General features: G+C 34.0%; 3 protein-coding genes and 1 pseudogene across 4 annotated transcripts; 3 read left to right on the top strand and 1 right to left on the bottom strand.

The window, feature by feature from the left end:
* Positions 1-26: 26 nt before the first annotated feature.
* LOC146911408 (Chaperone DnaJ-domain superfamily protein) lies at positions 27-4,588 on the top strand. 2 transcript variants are annotated; one of them, XR_015018047.1, is made up of 8 exons: positions 27-332; positions 421-507; positions 630-667; positions 769-848; positions 1,103-1,186; positions 1,361-1,469; positions 1,759-2,029; positions 2,189-3,792. XR_015018047.1 is itself a non-coding variant. In XM_085724359.1 (7 exons), exons 1-7 carry the CDS (start codon positions 111-113, stop codon positions 1,898-1,900), a joined length of 762 nt encoding a protein of 253 aa, XP_085580485.1. In that variant the 5' UTR covers positions 27-110; the 3' UTR covers positions 1,901-4,588. The 2 variants fall into 2 exon arrangements, 1 of the variants encoding a protein (XP_085580485.1); XM_085724359.1 differs by having other exon boundaries at positions 1,759-4,588.
* A 2,342-nt stretch (positions 4,589-6,930) lies between these two features.
* LOC146911407 (kinesin-like protein KIN-14S) lies at positions 6,931-11,724 on the top strand. The gene is made up of 12 exons (XM_085724356.1): positions 6,931-7,192; positions 7,287-7,358; positions 7,683-7,804; positions 7,916-8,012; positions 8,096-8,359; positions 8,468-8,747; positions 9,398-9,559; positions 9,821-10,036; positions 10,137-10,174; positions 10,260-10,423; positions 10,540-10,653; positions 10,739-11,724. The coding sequence occupies exons 1-12, from the start codon at positions 7,183-7,185 to the stop codon at positions 11,402-11,404; spliced, it is 2,205 nt and encodes a 734-aa protein (XP_085580482.1). The 5' UTR covers positions 6,931-7,182; the 3' UTR covers positions 11,405-11,724.
* Positions 11,725-12,269: 545 nt separating this feature from the next.
* On the top strand, positions 12,270-15,105 carry LOC146911406 (uncharacterized). The gene is made up of 4 exons (XM_085724357.1): positions 12,270-12,690; positions 12,776-12,918; positions 13,213-13,277; positions 13,680-15,105. The coding sequence occupies exons 1-4, from the start codon at positions 12,610-12,612 to the stop codon at positions 14,954-14,956; spliced, it is 1,566 nt and encodes a 521-aa protein (XP_085580483.1). The 5' UTR covers positions 12,270-12,609; the 3' UTR covers positions 14,957-15,105.
* Positions 15,106-15,948: 843 nt separating this feature from the next.
* Positions 15,949-16,888, bottom strand: LOC146911405 (uncharacterized; annotated as a pseudogene).
* Positions 16,889-17,875: the final 987 nt, after the last annotated feature.

Here is a 17,875-nt window from a genome sequence, read left to right as displayed (position 1 = left end):
ATAGAAGAAGAGAGCACAACACAAGTGGCACTCTGTCATCCAGAAAATGGTTCACTTCACCCCTCCTATGGGAAAGTAAGTCGAAGTTGGACACAGTTGGTCTTACCATAATGGGATCGTTCAGGTTGTTTAGCTTCAACTTAACAACAACAACAACAACTTCTATGTTTGTAAACCGCACTTTTCCTTTGTCTGTGTCTTTAAAGAATAAAACAAGAACGAATTGCAGAGGCAGAGAAGATGGTCCTCTGTCCACTTCCTCTGCTTACACCGTCCTCGGAGTCCAGCCTAACTGCTCAGCCGCCGAAATTAAAGCCGCTTTTCGATCCAAAGTATCAACATCAATCATTGAATATTTATTCACCATTTTCATTCTCTTCAATTCAATTCAAGTTTCTTTCTCTTTAATTTATTACTTAGGTAAAACAGTTCCATCCAGACCTCAACAGAGATGAAAATGAAACATATTCTGATGCTATGATTCGCCGTGTAATTCAAGCATACCAGGTACTACTTGGTACTTACTTCTTAAACTCACTCATTCTTTTTCCTATTCACTACCACACATCATATACAGCATAGTAAAGTGTAATTAGTTCATTTTTAACCTTCATGCTTTTTTACTGCAGATACTATCCAACTACACACCATCACAAATTATTGAAACGTAAACTACATGTTCTTTATTCAACTCCGTATTGTTTTGAAATTTACGGTATGCATTCATTCTCTTACAGTTACAATGCCTGCTGACTTTTCACTTTTCAGGGAGTGCTTAGATCCCTTTGACAGACCAGAGTGTGAAGCTTTTGATCTTTTCGTTAATGAGTTTCTTTGTGTCGGCAAAGGTAGGAGTGTGAAGCATCAACACATACACAGACACCTTACACGACATGAAATTATGTAGAGCTCGTAACAATTTAGACCACATATATCGGTGCAGGACACTGCATGCAATGTCCTACACTGGACACACCTTTAATCTGCAAGTGTGGAGCATACATACATACATACATATACAATGTCTCAACGTCACTTGGGATGAACAATTTTTATGCTTTTACTTTTCCATTTTACATTGATGAGTTTAAAATCTATGCAGCTTGTTCAAATTCCTGTGTGGAAAGAGCACCTCATGCTTTCACATTTGTCTCTTCAACTGGAACAGCACGTGCATCTTCTCAAGGTTAATTTGTTTTATATATTGTTCCCTTCCTTCATTTTGAGAAATTCATTAATTAAGAATGACATATTGAACTAGATAACTTCGCTTGTTTTAGAAGAGTGCATGTACTCTGCAAATGACATTCTTTTTAATGATTTATTTATGAATACTGCTATCTTCAACAACTGTTTATAGGTCATGGGGAAGACTACCAAGTTCAGTGTGCTGTTGGACAATGCCCGAGAAGTTGCATTCATTATGTAACCCCATCACAGAGAATTATTTTGGAGGAGCTACTTAACAGGTAACATTAACAGCGTTACTCATCCTACAATTTTTATTTTTTTACTTGGTGGGCTGTGGAACAGTTTATCAAATTAATCCCTTTGTCAATATATTATCTTTCTTATAAAACTAAAAGGATACAATACAACCATGCTTAATTTCCCTATTTATCTATTTCTATCATATACTAGCATGCTTTTTTACTTAATCATATAACATATTATTACCTTTTGGAATCATACAATGTTTTTAGAGTTTAACAAGTTCATTCCATTTGATTTCTTATTTCCTTTTTGTTGATGTTTCAGTATAATAGATGCACCCTATGATACATCAGCTGAGGCAGACTTGCTCTATTCACTTATAACCAAAGCTAAGTTTGAGAATAACCGATACCAAAAGCCAAAGAAGAAAACCAAATTTTCAACCCAGCATGTTGACTGGTTTTAGCGTTCCCATGTCTTCACTCCCCAAACTATAGATAGCACTGAGATTGCTGATGAGACAGTCATGGTTCTCAGCCAATAAATTTTTTATGAGCTGCTTATAGGTGCCTTACACCTCAGTATTCTGAAACATGTAAGCTACTTACTACAATCGGGCAATTTTTGTTTCATTTTGTCACATCTTATTTTAAGATTTTGCAACGGATGGCGGGGAAGTGGCAGGGGGTTAGTTCTTTCAGTGAATGAATCAAGGGTCTAGATTCACTGTCTACGTGAATGCGTGATACTGCAGGTAATCCAAATCTCACTACATGACTTTTCCTTGTGGAAATGACGAAAAATTGCAAGTCTATATGATTTCTAATTTTTCCTGCCATGGCGTTTAAATCCTTTAGTCAGAGGGAGTAGCTGTATTTGATAACACTTGCAGGTGGTGAATATATCATTGACCATGCTAATACTGCTGCCTGGAGTAACCCTATAAGGAAGATTATGTCAAAGTCAATTGTGATGGTTCTGTGGTTGACTTTGGGATCAAGGCATATACTGTGGTGATGTGTGTGCTACGTGTCATACCCCAATTTTTGACCTAACATCCTACATTCATACATTGTCTCCTGAATAGTCTTTGACTTTTCAAAGGAAATTTCAGCAGAAAGGTATCTTAAAATACCTCATGTTTGGTTCCGAGTCGGGCCCTCTTCGCTCTTTATATTTTTATAATTTTAGTTTTCTTTATTTTTTTATTATTTGTTATTTACTCTTTAATTTCCATCTTTTATTTAATTTTATAATTTTAGTTTTTATTTCCAATTTTTATTTTAGCTTTTAATTAGTCATTTTTCATATTTTATTTTAGTCACTTTTATTTTATTGTCCAAGTAAAAAAAACCAAAGTGTCAATGAGTCCAAAATTAAGTGTCCAGGTGTCCAAAATATTTTTCCTCCAAGCCATGCCATAATCAGTGCAGAGTCAAAACTTTCTTCCCATTTTTCATCAGGAACGCGTTTCATCATCAATACATCTTCTCACTTTTTTAATTTATTAGTCATTTTTTTTTAAACTTTTAGTTTTTATTTTTATCTTTCATTTTTATTCAGTCTTGATTTTTATATTTTTTTTATTTTCCATTTTACCATTTTGTTTTTATTTTTTTTCGTTTAATTACTTCTTTATGTTTTTTTAACGAGTCCAAAAATTGTCAAAAAATATAGTGTCAAGGTCCAATTTTTTTTTTCTTTCTCAAGTGTGCCACCAATCATGCCATTTTTACATGTCAACTCTCCCATTTGAAAAATCATTCAAATCACATTCCAAAACCATCAATCTCATTCAAATTCCCATCAAAGTGCATTAAACCAATTTTCCATTTTTCATCAACCTTAGACCCTATAAATAGAGCTCTCATCCTTCACAATTTCACACACCAAAAGTTCTCTTGAGTTGTCAAAGAACTTTTCTCTCTTCTCCCTCATTTAGCTTGTGTTGACGAGCTATTCTTTTCTTCTCTCTCTTTTTTCTGTCCCTTCGGAATAAGTCCCTTCGGAATTTTGTCCCTTAGGTAATTTTTGTCCCTTCGGTTGTCCCTTTCTTTTATTTTCTTGCATTTTATTTCTTGTTAGCATTTTATTTTATTTCTATTTAGCATTTTAATTATTGTCATTTATTTTTCAGCAATTAGAATGTATTTAGGTCCAATGTAAATATAAATGAGAAAAGTGTGTGTGTGTGTGTGTGTGTCTTTTATTTCTTTACCGTTTTATATATATCAAAAAATACAAAAAAATTAGATTAGGGATTTTGTGGTGACCCAACGTCACGACAAAAATCCACGCACTTTTATTTTTATTGCTCCGTTAGTTTAATTTTCATTTATTATTCCAAAACAACAAAAACATTCAAATAACAAAAATTCAAAAATATTTTCATAATAAACCTTGATTTTCAATCAAGTGATCGTTCTTTTTATTTTCTTTCTTAATCAAATATCAAATCAATTTTAATCATACTTTAAGTCTATTTTTCTTTCAATATAAAAAACACAAACAAATTCTTTTTGCCACTTGGCTTTTCTCTTTAAACCTTTTTCAAAACTAATAAAAAATACAAAACCAATCAAACGTCAATTTCTATTCCGAACTACGTGATTTTGATCCTTCACGGGTACGTAGGCAAAGGACACTCGTCCTCTCAAATCAATAAAATGTAGATAATTAGGTCTTCCTCTTTTATCATTTCAAAATTCCATTTAAAAAAAAAGCAAAGCAAGTTTATAGCACAAAAAGTTAAATAAAATCAAGAGGTTCTCGTAGAGTACTACGAATATTTAGGGTGCTAATACCTTCCCTAAATATAACCAACCCCCGAACCCTAAATCTTTTCAATATGGGGTATTTTTGAACTTTCTTTCCCCTTTCCTTAAAAAAATTAAAATGTTCAGTCGTGAAATAAAAAGTGAGTCAAACGCTAACCAAATAGCCTTGACCTCCGAAAAATGACGCGACACTACGGATGAATTTGGTGTTTGGTTTCTCTATGGCTCTTGACTCTTATTCCATCATTGTGGTTGTATTACGTTAAATCGAATTTCCACTATAAAGTAGTGAGTATCTTTTCACAGGATTATGAAATTCTTCCTGTAATAACTATCAAGTGTTCCTTCAATTTAAACATTCTTTGGATTCCTGGTCATTTCTAAAATAAAAAACTGTGAACTGATGCAAGAAAATACTAGTGTGAATTGATTTATATAGTAAGAGTACACATTTAGAAGTGGATGTGACTACAATTGCCTCTGCTCTATGTTCAGATTTTGCACTTGCCTCTGCTATTTCTTTCTATTTCAGTTTTCTAGATTTTGTGTGAAAAATTAGAGAATCTTGTTCAGCTGCGCATATATGTGGGAATTTTGCTTTTGGATTGTGAATGTACTGTATAGTTTTTGGGCCTTTTCCCTTCACTCTACTAATTTGATTATTCATTTTATGGTAATATTTGTCGACAATTGCTTTTTTAACATCATAAACTTCATAAAAACACAAGTAAAATACTAAAATACTCTCATCAGTAGTTAACTACCGCTGACTTATAACTAGAAAACCGGCAGCAGTTAACTACCGCTGGGTTTTTTAGTCATTTACTTGTGTTTCCAAGATATATTAGATGTCAGAAAAGCAACAGTCATATTTGTCTTCTTCCTCTTGGTCAACATTTCAAATTCTAAAACTTGAACCTTATGGAAAAATGGTTTATCTTTCAAAAAACAAAAGTTTGGACCATGATTTATATCTGGATAATATATGGCATCATTGCAAATGGTGTGGTGAATAGTTTCTCTTTAACCCACTTGGGCTGACGTAGTAGTGTTAGCTTGAAACCTTAACGTATGCTCTTCTTCAAAGTCTCAGATTCGATTATCCCCGTACTAATTTGAGTGAGCTAGTTTAACTTATTAAAAAAATATATTATCTTCTATTATTTCGTCAAGAAAAGAAGATTCTCTTTTATTATCACTTCATTTATGTAAGTATAAATTCAAGTATTTTTTTTTTTTTTGAGAGAAGTATTTTCTTTCTTGAATTTTATTGTTCTATTGTTCCAATTATTTTATGTAGAATATGAATATTTTTCTATAGTATTATTTTTACTTTTCAAACATTTTTATTCCACTAATTAAAAATATTTTTCTTCTTGTATATAAAAATAAATAGATATTTTTCTTCATAGACATTTGGTATACATGCCAATTGTTTTAGTCACCCAAATATTTTTTTATTTGTAATTATTTTTATCATTCATAAATCTACCTATTATTGATGTAAATATGATGTTTTTACTTTCCTCCTATTTTTATTTCTTTAAATTCAAATTACATGCATTATCCAACTTTTTAAATTTTGCCGTAGGCCTAATGGAGGAGTGATATTTTGACAACAAAAATCAAACAACTTTAATGACAATAACAATAGAGAGAGAAAAAGGAAGAGAGAGAATAAAAGTATAATGTGAGTATGAGAGAGAAAGTTGTCACAAAAGTTGTTTAAAAGTGGTTGTTCAAATATCATTTCTCGGCCTAACGGCCAACACTTAATAAATGAGGGGAAAGTGGACGTACAATATGATGGACATCCATTATCCAATTAAATACAAATGAAAAAAATGAAAGTAGAAATATCATTTTACTAGTATTAAATTACTTTTTTTTGTTGCAAAGTTATTAAATTTATTTTATTTGAGCATAATTAAATTATATTTTTTGTAAAAATAAACTAGTAACAAGTCTCTAAAAAAGATCCTTAAAAAAAAAAATCTCTAAAAAAAAAAAAAATTCCCTAAAAAATAAAAGTCCTTTATAGTGGTAAAAAGACATGTTTTGAATTGGAGAGATCTCGGGTTCGAGTTCCGTTAGCGTCTTTGGAGGTAGATAATGTAAATAGTTTTGTAAGTGTTCTTTAAGTCTGAAAGTCTTCTCTGCCTTGGATTGTGACATTCTCCATTCATGTTAAATTTTCTTCACCTTAAACAAAAAACCAATGAATATTTACTCCGTTAGTAAAGAATTGACTCATTTGTAAGATCGTGAGTTCAACTCATGTTATTGACGTGAGAATATCTTTAATAAAAAAATATAGGGTCATGTTGAATGCACGGATTTTGATACGTATATTTTTATAATAAGTTCCTTAACACGTGTCTTTGAGGGCACAAGTTACCATTTGCCAAAAATATAAGGGTTAATTAAGTTTTTAGTCCCTATAAATATTCACAGTTTTGTTTTTAATCCCTATAAAATAAAATCACACTTTTTAATCCCTATAAAATTTTTCATCAGCATTTTTAGTCCCTATAAAATTTTTCCATCAGCATTTTGGTCCCTGTCAAAAATTTCCATCAACATTTTTGGTCCCTAAAATGCTTAAGGAAAATGTCACAGGGACTAAAAAGTGTGATTTTATTTTGTAGGGACTAAAAACAAAACTGTGAATATTTATAGGGACTAAAAACTTAATTAACCCAAAATATAATTACTTTCTATTAAAATTATTAACCATGGTGATGGTGAGGTCTGAAGAAAAGTCTTCAAATGTCACATATAAAAAACAAAAAATTAGCCGTTGAGGTGCATTTGTTTGGTCCTCTCCGATCTGAAAATTCAAAAACCCCTTCAACCGCGACTTTAACCAAATTCTATCGTTCTTTCTTTCTTTGAATCGAGCTCCAAGAACCACTGTGTTGTGTCAATTCTCTCTCAATTTTCTTTCTTTGAATCCTTCTCCAACCGACCCATGGAAGAAGGTATTTCCTCGCTCGCTCGCTCTTTTTCTCACTTCATTTCGTTTCCATTTTCAATAAATTTAACTAATCACGTTACGTTTGTTCTTCTTTTCAGATCGAGTAATTGATATGCTTACTGAAAAGTTCAATCGCTTTGTCATTCACTGCAATTTCAACTCCGCACCAGGTTTCCCTTCTTCTTTCATTTCAACTCTAAATTCATGCACATTCTTTTATTATTCTTGTTAATGCATATTATGTCTTATTTATCAATTTCATTTGTTCTCCTAATCAATTTTCGTTTAGGTATTAGATTCGGTCACATTTTAGTTGATTTTACTCGATTAGGGACTAAATTGACTGTTTATTCATTAGGATTTGTTGTATAGTTAAAACTTTTAAAATGATTTGGGAATAAGATTTTTAGTATATGATACAATAATAGCAATAAAAGAAAGTAAGAGATTCTCATCTCACAAGATTTATTCTCATTTTTTGAGTTTGTTATCAGATAATTCATCCGAGCAATTGAACGAAACTTCTGACAACATGGATGAGAATACTATGTCAACCCAGGACGGTCATACACTCCCAATATTGAAGAAAATTTTTGACCTAAGCACCAAAGCTCAGGTAAATTATAAATGTTGGTTTATTTGTTTGATTAAATAAATGAATCAAAATCCTTCTCAATATTGCTTTGGCTAATGTTTTTGTGCTTTGTGTTTGTTATGCATGTTTCAGAATTTGAAGAGACAGCATGTAGCCCTTAGCGAACAAGTGAAACTTGTGCTTCAGTCCTTTCCTGGTCTAGATGTTTTAAAGTCTGTTCAGCTTCTGGGTAAGCCTCTAACATATGCCTAAAATTGAATATAATCATATATTTATGTTTTTTACTAGGATGTTTTTTTGGTTTGTGACTAGGTGCTGAATATGAAATTTTGAAAAGAAAGTACCTAGATGTGTCCTTGGAGCGAAGGAGGCTTAACAATGAAGTGATTGAACTCAAGGGAAATATCAGAGTTTTCTGTAGATGCAGACCATTAAATGAAAATGAAATTGCAAATGGATCGGCAGTATCTGTTGTCAATTTTGAGTCAAATTCTGAGGAGCTTCAAGTTGTTTGTTCTGATTCTTCTAAAAAGCAATTTAAATTTGATCATGTATTCAAACCTGAAGATAATCAAGGTACATGAGAAATTAGAATTTTTTTGTAGGTTGATTTATGTTGAAAGTATTATTTTATATTATGGCTGATGCTCAATCATGTGTGTATTTTTTTTTTTTATCATTCAGAGGTTGTTTTTGCACAAACAAAACCTATTGTTGCATCAGTACTGGATGGCTATAATGTTTGCATTTTTGCATATGGGCAAACCGGAACTGGTAAGACTTTCACCATGGAAGGAACACCAGAGCATAGAGGAGTTAACTATAGAACTCTTGAGGAATTATTTCGGATTTCGGAAGAGAGACAAGGCACGATAAAATATGAATTGCTTGTTAGTATGTTGGAGGTTTACAATGAAAAGATAAAAGATCTCTTGGCAGGAAATTCTTCTGAAGCCACTAAGAAGTGAGTTTTTTCTACTTTAGCTATGCCATAATGTATCTTCACAAATTTTGCTTGCATTGCTAGACACATATTACTTTGCAAGATAAAGTTGCTGGTAAAGAAAATCATAAGTTTTAGAAGAGTTTATTACTTCAATGAAAGATGTTACGCTTTTAATTAGTTATCTTTGCACCTGCTTTCTTTGAAGGCAGAGTATAGTTGGATTTACATCTAATTATTAAACCCATTAACTCAATGTTATGATCTCAATATTATCCTCTCTCCCCATTACCAATAAAATGAAGCATGAAGTTTTGATGTTTGAATTTATTCTCAAGTGATATTACTGAAGTGGAAAACAAAGAGTAAGGTTTGTGAGTCATGATAGAATTGGTTCAAGTTAAAGATATAAAGAATGTACAGAAAGAATACGAGACCTTAGGACAGTCAAGAGATCCACGCCTTTCCCAAGCCCCAATCACCATTCTGATATCCCATCAGAATTGCTCTCACTCACTAATTAACCAACTAACAGTCACAGTAGTTAGTAATTATTACCGTAACATACATCCCTAAGGGTTAATTATTTATGTATTGAGATTTGAGCCTACCACTCTTGGTAGACCATAATGATTGGAGGTTTATTTCTCAGTTTTACTAATGAAATGCAGGTTGGAGGTCAAGCAAGCTGCAGATGGAACCCAAGAAGTCCCAGGACTTGTTGAAACACATGTTTATGGAGCAGATGGTGTTTGGGAAATTCTGAAGTCTGGAAACAGAGTCAGATCAGTTGGTTCCACAAGTGCTAACGAGCTTAGCAGCCGTTCTCATTGGTATGTCTTGGTTCTTTCAGATGAACTGATTTGTATATGCGCTTTTTACTTTTCCTGGCCTTGATATTGTCAATCATGTAACTGACAGAGTTTTTCCTTGAATAATTGGCAGAGGCAAAACTATTTTTATCTGTAAACATATTAAATTATTATTACTATTATCATCATTATTATTATAAGAATTAGTATGGAAATAGTAGGCTAGCTGGCGAGGAAGATATTCTATATTATTGTGGATAACAGAGATGGTTTTACACGCAGTTTGGTGCGGGTAACTGTTATGGGGGAAAATTTAATCAATGGCCAGAGAACAAAAAGTCACCTTTGGTTAGTTGACTTAGCTGGCAGTGAGCGTGTAGGTAAAACTGAAGCTGAAGGAGAAAGGCTGAAGGAATCTCAGTTCATAAATAAGTCTCTATCATCACTTGGTGATGTTATTGCAGCCCTTGCTTCCAAATCAGCCCACATTCCTTACAGGTAATTCTCTTTGGTGTCATCCATAACACACGTTCTTACATATTGATTATGTATCTCATTACTATTTGCATTCTTTTTTGTTCTATTCTTTTTGAGACAGGAACTCAAAGCTCACTCATATACTTCAGAGCTCGTTAGGTGAGGATTCACGTCAGAGCTGCTTCTTTGATATGTGCATCTTTATCTTCTTTATTTATGATGTTGATCTTGGCTTAAAATGCAGGAGGTGATTGCAAAACTCTAATGTTTGTCCAAATAAGTCCTAGTTCAGTAGACTTAACAGAGACACTCTGTTCCCTAAATTTTGCCACGCGTGTTCGAGGAATTGAGAGTGGTCCAGCTCGAAAGCAAGTAGACCTCACCGAGCTCTTGAAGTACAAGCAAATGGTATGCTAGAGTTTAATTGTTCTTCTTATACAATTTACAAATATTTTTTTTATTGAGGGGGATATAAATAATTGTGATTTTTATTTCCTTAATACTGAAAATCTGGTCATAAACAGGCTGAAAAGTCCAAACACGATGAAAAGGAAGCTAGGAAATTACAAGATAACTTGCAGTCCGTACAAATGAGACTAGCCACAAGAGAATTCATGTGCCGAAATCTTCAAGACAAGGTATAACACGACCTTTGTTCATAATGACATATTTGTATGCACTTGTCGCTTTACTCATCTAAAATATGTGGTTGAATTTTTAAAGGTTCGGGATCTCGAGAACCAGATTGCGGAGGAGAGGAAAACCAGATTAAAGCAAGAAAGTCGATCACTTGTTGCTGAGAAGACAATAAAGAGGACATCACTGATTCCTTTGGAAAGACCCCCACTGAGAAGAATTAATAATTCCTTGCCTCCACCACCCGAGAGAAGGGCCTCCTCATGCAGCTCTTCGTTACAGGGAAAGGAAAACACGGTCAGAACGAATTTAATGACTACAAGAAGAAGAGTATCCATTGCTGCAAGACCACCGGCTGCACCGTCGCAAGCACAACCTCTTCAGCCTAGGAGGCGAGTTTCCCTGGCAACACTCAAACCTGAAACTACTTCTGCTTCTCAATTGACCAATGGAAGCAATGACCACCAACCGATGGTAAGGAACCAAAGGAAAGCTCGGTATTCAAGGTTGTTTGCCCCAATAACAACATCAGCAATTGAGACAACCCCAGCTTTGGATAAAAGCAGCAGCAGTAGGTTTGATGGCAGTCCAACACAGGCTGCAGATTCACGGATGATGGCTAGGCATCCGCACCCAGCTGTGATTGCACTGCAACGCAAATCTTTAGTGTGGAGTCCTCTCAAACGGAGAGGTATCGAAAGTAGCAGAAAGTCATCACTCTTGCCATCTCGGCCTTCCACCCAAATGCGATGATCTTTGTTTTCTCAAACAATGACATAAGCTTGTAGTGTTTTGTTTTCTCAGACAGAGAGGTATCAAAAGTAGCAGAAAGTCATCACTCTTGCCATCCCGACCTTCCACTCAAATGCGATGATCACTGTTTTCTCAAACAATGATATAGGCTTGTAGTGTTTGGAAGTCTTTGTTTTCTCAAACAATGACATACATACTTGTAGTGTTTGAAAATCATCCTTGTTTTCTCAAACACAGTGACACATACACTTTTAGTGTTTCGAACTAAACTGATTCCTAACGATGTAATGAAAACAAGCTCAGGCAGTCAACTTCACCAATTTTTCCTTGCAGACTGCGACAATAGTCCCTTTTCTGATCTAGTATCCTCTAAATGAATATTTCACCCATTACAACTTCAAAAATTAGTACTATGTTACTTTCATTGAAGAAAGTTCATAATTCCAAACTTATCATGATATTAGGCTTTGTTCATAATTCCAAACTTATCATGTTACAGCTAGTGTTGCTTGCATTGCAATCATACCTACAGAGTCTAAGGTCTTTGGGTAGCTCAATCATATATGGAAAACCTTTTTAGACTTTTTTAATCTCTAATTAATGAGATTTGGATTATTTTTTCAACATAGAGACCAACAATTGCACATTTCAAGACATCAAGGAAAAATATTATTTCTCAACGGTTACTCTTTCATGGGTATTGATAAGACTATTTACCAAAATAAATAAATATAAAAGTGTCTTTAGGATATTGATTAAGAAAATAAAAATGGAGAAATTGTAATAAAAAACAATATACGTGTTTGATGTACTAGAAAGTAAGTACCGAATATATAACAACACAACACAACACAATTAGAACAACAAATAACAACCACAAGACCGAACAAAACACATTTTTCATGGTATTGAACAATGGTTTGCGGAGGAATGACTATTTTGGCAAATTATTTGTTTATTTATTTAGTGATAAATTATTTAACTTTTATTTATATTTGAAAGAAAAAAAATAAATAAACAGAATGGCGCAAGAAAGTAGCCGATGATGACCGACCGACCGTTGCAATTTGCAAAACAGAGAGATTGAAATTATTGGACCGTTACGTATGATGATGATTATTGCCCTTCATCTCTTTCTCTTTCTCTTTCACTTTGGAAAGACAACAACGTTACGTTAGGATCCGCGTGGATCACACATAGTAACCATGGTTGCCAAAACCCCACCTAAACAACGTAATATGTTAGCTGTTCTAAATCCTGTTCTTATCAGACAAACACTCAACAAGGTATTTTCCTTTTCCTTAATCACACCCTTAATCCATTTTATTTTAATTACCTGAATTATATGTAATTGTTATGATTCTTTTGAAGGTGGATCAGTGCATGGATCGGCTACAAGAACTACAATTCACTGTGGCAGGTGGAACAAAGCTGGTTTCTGGAGTTAATCTAAGTCCTCGTAGCACCAGAACTTATCTCATAACAAGTCTAAGATGCAAGCAAGAATCTATTAGGTACATCTTGCCTTTTGCTTTCAACGCATTCTCATTGTCTTTACCCTCTCAGAGGGCGTTATTTAATCTAGAGTTCCGTCGAAAGGATTGTTCCTTCGTTCTTAATTGATGCCCAACCCAGATGCCAATTTCGGTGGGCTAATTTGGCTTCTTCAGGAAGAAAAAAATGTTATGATTGATTGATTAAGTTGCTAGCTATTAATAGTTGTATTGCCGAGTTTTCAAAAAAATAAAATAAATAGCTGTATTGTATGTTATTAACTCAATTGTTTATGTTATGTTGCTAATTTGAAGGATCAAGAATAGTGCACAAAAAACATCTCCGCTGGGGAAGTTTCCCAAACCAGTTAATTTAGGAGGTACGGTACCTTTGCTTGCTCTCTCTGTCTCAAACCAAAGTCAATTCTAAGTTCCAGCACTTAAAATTGTGGTGTTCTTGTTCACAGTCGCAATCTTAATATTGCAGTCAATTGTGTTTGATGCAGCCTCAATGGCAGTAACGTTGTGGTTGCAAAACATAAAAAACCTTATCTCGTGCAATCAAGATTGCGGCACCGGACCTTTTTCTCACCATATTGCTACTTGTCACTAAGCTATTATTCACGATTGGAACCAATTACATTGAAACGATTGGCATTCGTGAGTTTCGGGATAACAGTGCTTCATGACATTTAGTATTTTTTTCTTTTTTCTAAACCCTCCTCAATTCTTTATTCTCAATTCATTCATGTTTTTTCTTATAAGTAGTAACTTTGATGCAGCTGAGTGGAAGCAAATGTCATTGCCTGCAATGCTTGTAGGTGAAACTGTTGTAGAAATTTTACAGGCAAGTCAATTTGCCAGAGAAATAGTTTCTTCAGTTGGTACAAAATTTGCCACCGAGGACCCAAAAACACCGCTATCTCAAAACTCAAACAAAAAAGCAGACCCTGAAAACATACTCAGAGCTAAAAGGAGAAAGGAGAAGCAAAATAAACAACAATCAGATTCGCCACCATTACCATCTCAACAAGTGCGTTCCAGAATCAACTTCAAGGTCTCTCCTCCAAAAAAAGTAAGAGACTTTGATAAAGAGAAAGAGAAAAACAAGTATTTAGCAAATAGGGTATCTCCTAGGAATAGGCCATGGGCTAGAAAGACAGTACTTTTTCCCAACCCTTTATTCTCTTTAACTTCTTCACATCATAAACAATTTTGCAAGACAAGATCACCTGTCATATCAAGAAATAGAGCAACAACAACGCCACACAAGTTTAGGATCAAATCACCTCATAAGTTTCTGATCGAAACACCAAATAGAGTAACATCAACAACACCACACAAGTTTCGGATCCAATCACCACATAAGTTTCTGATTGAATCACCAAATAGAGTAGCAACAACGCAACACAAGTTTCGGATCCAATCACCGCATAAGTTTATAACCAAATCACCAAATAGAGTAACATCAACAACACCACACAAGTTTCGGATCCAATCACCACACAAGTTTCTTATTGAATCACCAAATAGAGTAGCAACAATGCAACCCAAGTTTCAGATCCAATCACCGCATAAGTTTATGACCAAATCACCAAAAGAAACATCAACAACACCACACAAGTTTCGGATTGAATCACCACATAAGTTTCTGATCAAATCACCACCTTCACCCAAGAGACCTACAAGATTGAACTCTCCAAAGAGATATCGTGCTGCATCAAAATCTAGTCGACCTTTGTCTCCTTCAAGATTGGCTGCACCAACAAAGAGCAAGAGAAGTGTACAGAAAAGTGATGGATTAGTGTGTTTGAATAGGAGTTCTCCAAAGAGCAAGAAAAGTGATGGATTGGTGTGTTTGAGCAAGAGTTCTCCAAAGAGATTGGCTGCATCAAAACTAAATCGATCTTTCTCTCCTTCGAGACTGGTAACAAGGCTAGTTTCACCATTGAAGAGCAAGAAATATGTACAAAAAGTTGATGGCTTTGTTAGTGGATTGAAACAGCGACCAGCTACGACAGTACAATTGCCCCGTCCAAAATTTAAGAACATATTGTGATATATTTTCATTTCATTGTATTTATTTCATAAGGATGTCAAGCTCAAGCAATTCTATACTGTGTCATCAATACTATACTAGATATTTTTTTGTTTTTCATGTCAATGCAAAGCTTTGACCATATTAATATATTTGGAATTTCATGTCAATCCATTTGTGTTGTGTAAAAACAGTTTATTTTGTCCGGGTGTAATGGTCTCTTAATTGGTTTCCATGGCATCATTTACCAATTACCCCTCCTCAACTCCTTAGCACAATGCTAATGTCTATACTAAAAATGTTAATTTCCAGCAAGCCCTGCAAGTCCAAGATTATATAACAGAATAAAAAGCTTTAACTTTATTATTATTGTTTTAATTTTAAACAACTTAATTATGAAGTTTGGAAACTAGTAGCAATTGAGCACAGCCTATAATTAAAACAATTTAATTATGAATAGTGATGCCTCTAAAAACAAACCATCAAATCTGCAATGGGTGATCTGATCATGTACATAAATACAAAAACAAATAAACTCCCATTGAATAGTGAAGCACTGTGACACAACAACATTTTAGACAATCATCTTCCTCTTCCTATCATTGCCTATCGACAGTTTTCAAACATTGATATCTCTCATATTTATGGCCATCAAATGAACTGAATGAGACATCATGCCAATTTGTTATTATTGTTTGTAAAAGAGAGGAATCAAGAATCTCATGAAGCTTCTAGCAACATCTAACCCAACACTTCCAATTCTAAAAACAATAACCGTTTAAACTCTTACTAGATTAAAAAAAAAAAAAAAAAACCAATTATAAAGCCTAGTGCTTCAAAATTTCAACACGTGAAGCTGCTAAATGCATACCCCAATTTAGTAGGAGGTGTGATTGAATAAATTCTACTAGCAAGAAATATAATAGGGGCAAAAGAAAAACATGTTTTTTTAACAATCATAGTATGCAATTGAAACCACCAATACAATTAAATTAAAAGAAAGAAGGAAAAACTGAAAAGTTGAATTGGATGTAAAATTAAAATAGAGATGACATGTAAAGAAATGAATAAGGATATGGACTAAAAGGCATAAATGTACTAGTGACATCCACATGCTTCCAAACAAACAGAAGAAGATTATTAAATAGTAGTGAGTTGCTTCAAATAAGAAACCTAGAAGAAAGACATCAAGGGACCATAAATGTCTTGTACAAAGTGAGTATTGTAACTAAAGCTATTGTTGTAGCTCCAATAAGCTCATTTCTTCTCCAACCATCCCACAAATGTCTTGACATGCTTTCTAAATGTAAGAAACCAAACTTTAAACATAAACCTTGGCAGAGAACCAATGTATTTCATTGATAATTTTAGTTGTCTTTGCTGTATTATCCCTCAAATTATATAGAATTGCTCGCTGTTCTTGATTGTTGGCCAATATTAGTGTATCAGTTTGATCATAAAGGTGCAATGGCGACAACTGGCAAAATCATGAAATCTAGTCTGAAGATTTTGATAACTAATTTTAATGAGCTGAGTCCATGGCTCTTCAACTCCGAATATTTTCATCTGCCATATAATGAATTCAGTTCTTTTGAAATCATGAGAAAAGCACAAGGAGTCCTTCAAGATACATACAGATGGCTTAACATCTGACATTTCATCAAAACCACGAGGAGGCATCAACCACGTGAATGACTCAGTTTCCATATCAAGTGAAACAATCACAAATTCCTTAGCCTTAATATTCTCCTCCCAGCGATAAACACTAACAAGACGATCCTGAATGACCAACCAATTAAGACGACCATTCAAATACACACCATCACTCCCACCCTGATTTTTATAGCAATGAGGAAGAGGAACAGCAGGAGAATTTTGAATAGTTCTCCAAATATTATCACCCACACTCAAAACTACATGAGTTCTATTTTCAACTACATCCAACGTCAACATTGTTGGTGATTTCCAAAATAATGGAATCACTTTAAATCAAAAGTTGTAACTCTTCATGGGAATCATTCATATACATTGGAACTTTTCGCAAAGAGATGCTTAATGAACATTTGCATTGATTCAAATGTATATGATTATAACCTTTGGCAAAAGGGTGCTTAATGAACCTTTGCATTGATTCAAGTGTATATGATTATAACCTTTGACAAAGGGATGTTTAATGAACCATAACATTGTTTCAAATCAAAGGGGTGTTTTCTCTCATATGAAGGGTCATATAATGCACTATAAATGCTTGGCATTTGGGCATTAGTTGGACACACAACAACAACAACAACAGATAAACACAGAACAGGAATTTTGTTGCATTAACAACATAATTCTCCCTCATATTCTTACTCTAAATCATCCATCAATTCTCTAATGCATGAGTGAATTGCTGGAACCATAAATCTGTAAAATACTGTTAGGAGATACGCTTGGTGTGGTTGTGCAATACACGTCAAGGAACTCATAGTATCCTGAAGGGGATTCGCCGGTCATTCCTTATTGCATCCAATATACAATTATTGGTGGGGGCGAATCGAACCTAAAGGTTAGTATGGCAACCCCATACGCTTTGAGTTTACATGCATAACTATTAAACTTTTCAGGTTTCAAGTGCAGCAGCCTCTTCCCAACAATCAAGATATATAACAATCTTTGGAATTTATGTGCACACTTCATCGTATTCATCTTCATCATCTTCTTGGTCAAGTTATTGCAGCAGACCCCCAAACACAAGTTCCAACAATCTTTAGGTTCGATTTATGATTTACTTGTGATTAATGGCTGCAACTTTGGGAGAGATGAAAGCTTACATTTTCATCCATGACTACGGTGAACGGTAAACAAATTCCTTTTATGATCATATGTTGTGGAAATTTATGGATAAATATTTCATATGTGATGTGTTTATGTTAAATTTACATGTGATTATAGATAATA

Source organism: Medicago sativa, chromosome 7 (genome assembly GCF_051527215.1).
Source record: "Medicago sativa cultivar Bolivia chromosome 7, Bolivia_mono, whole genome shotgun sequence".
Classification (NCBI taxonomy): domain Eukaryota; kingdom Viridiplantae; phylum Streptophyta; class Magnoliopsida; order Fabales; family Fabaceae; genus Medicago; species Medicago sativa.
Note: the sequence above shows the minus strand (reverse complement) of the source record. Positions and strands in the feature narration are given on the sequence as shown.

Coding starts and splice junctions, on each gene's coding strand:
- LOC146911408 (XM_085724359.1), top strand. CDS start 111: ATGGGATCGTTCAGGTTGTTTAGCTTCAACTTAACAACAACAACAACA. Junction 849..1,102: donor GTTTCTTTGTGTCGGCAAAG/GTAGGAGTGTGA, acceptor AAATCTATGCAG/CTTGTTCAAATTCCTGTGTG. Junction 1,187..1,360: donor AGCACGTGCATCTTCTCAAG/GTTAATTTGTTT, acceptor AACTGTTTATAG/GTCATGGGGAAGACTACCAA.
- LOC146911407 (XM_085724356.1), top strand. Junction 8,360..8,467: donor CAAACCTGAAGATAATCAAG/GTACATGAGAAA, acceptor TTTATCATTCAG/AGGTTGTTTTTGCACAAACA. Junction 10,654..10,738: donor GCCGAAATCTTCAAGACAAG/GTATAACACGAC, acceptor GAATTTTTAAAG/GTTCGGGATCTCGAGAACCA.
- LOC146911406 (XM_085724357.1), top strand. CDS start 12,610: ATGGTTGCCAAAACCCCACCTAAACAACGTAATATGTTAGCTGTTCTA. Junction 12,691..12,775: donor TCAGACAAACACTCAACAAG/GTATTTTCCTTT, acceptor ATTCTTTTGAAG/GTGGATCAGTGCATGGATCG. Junction 13,278..13,679: donor CAAACCAGTTAATTTAGGAG/GTACGGTACCTT, acceptor ACTTTGATGCAG/CTGAGTGGAAGCAAATGTCA.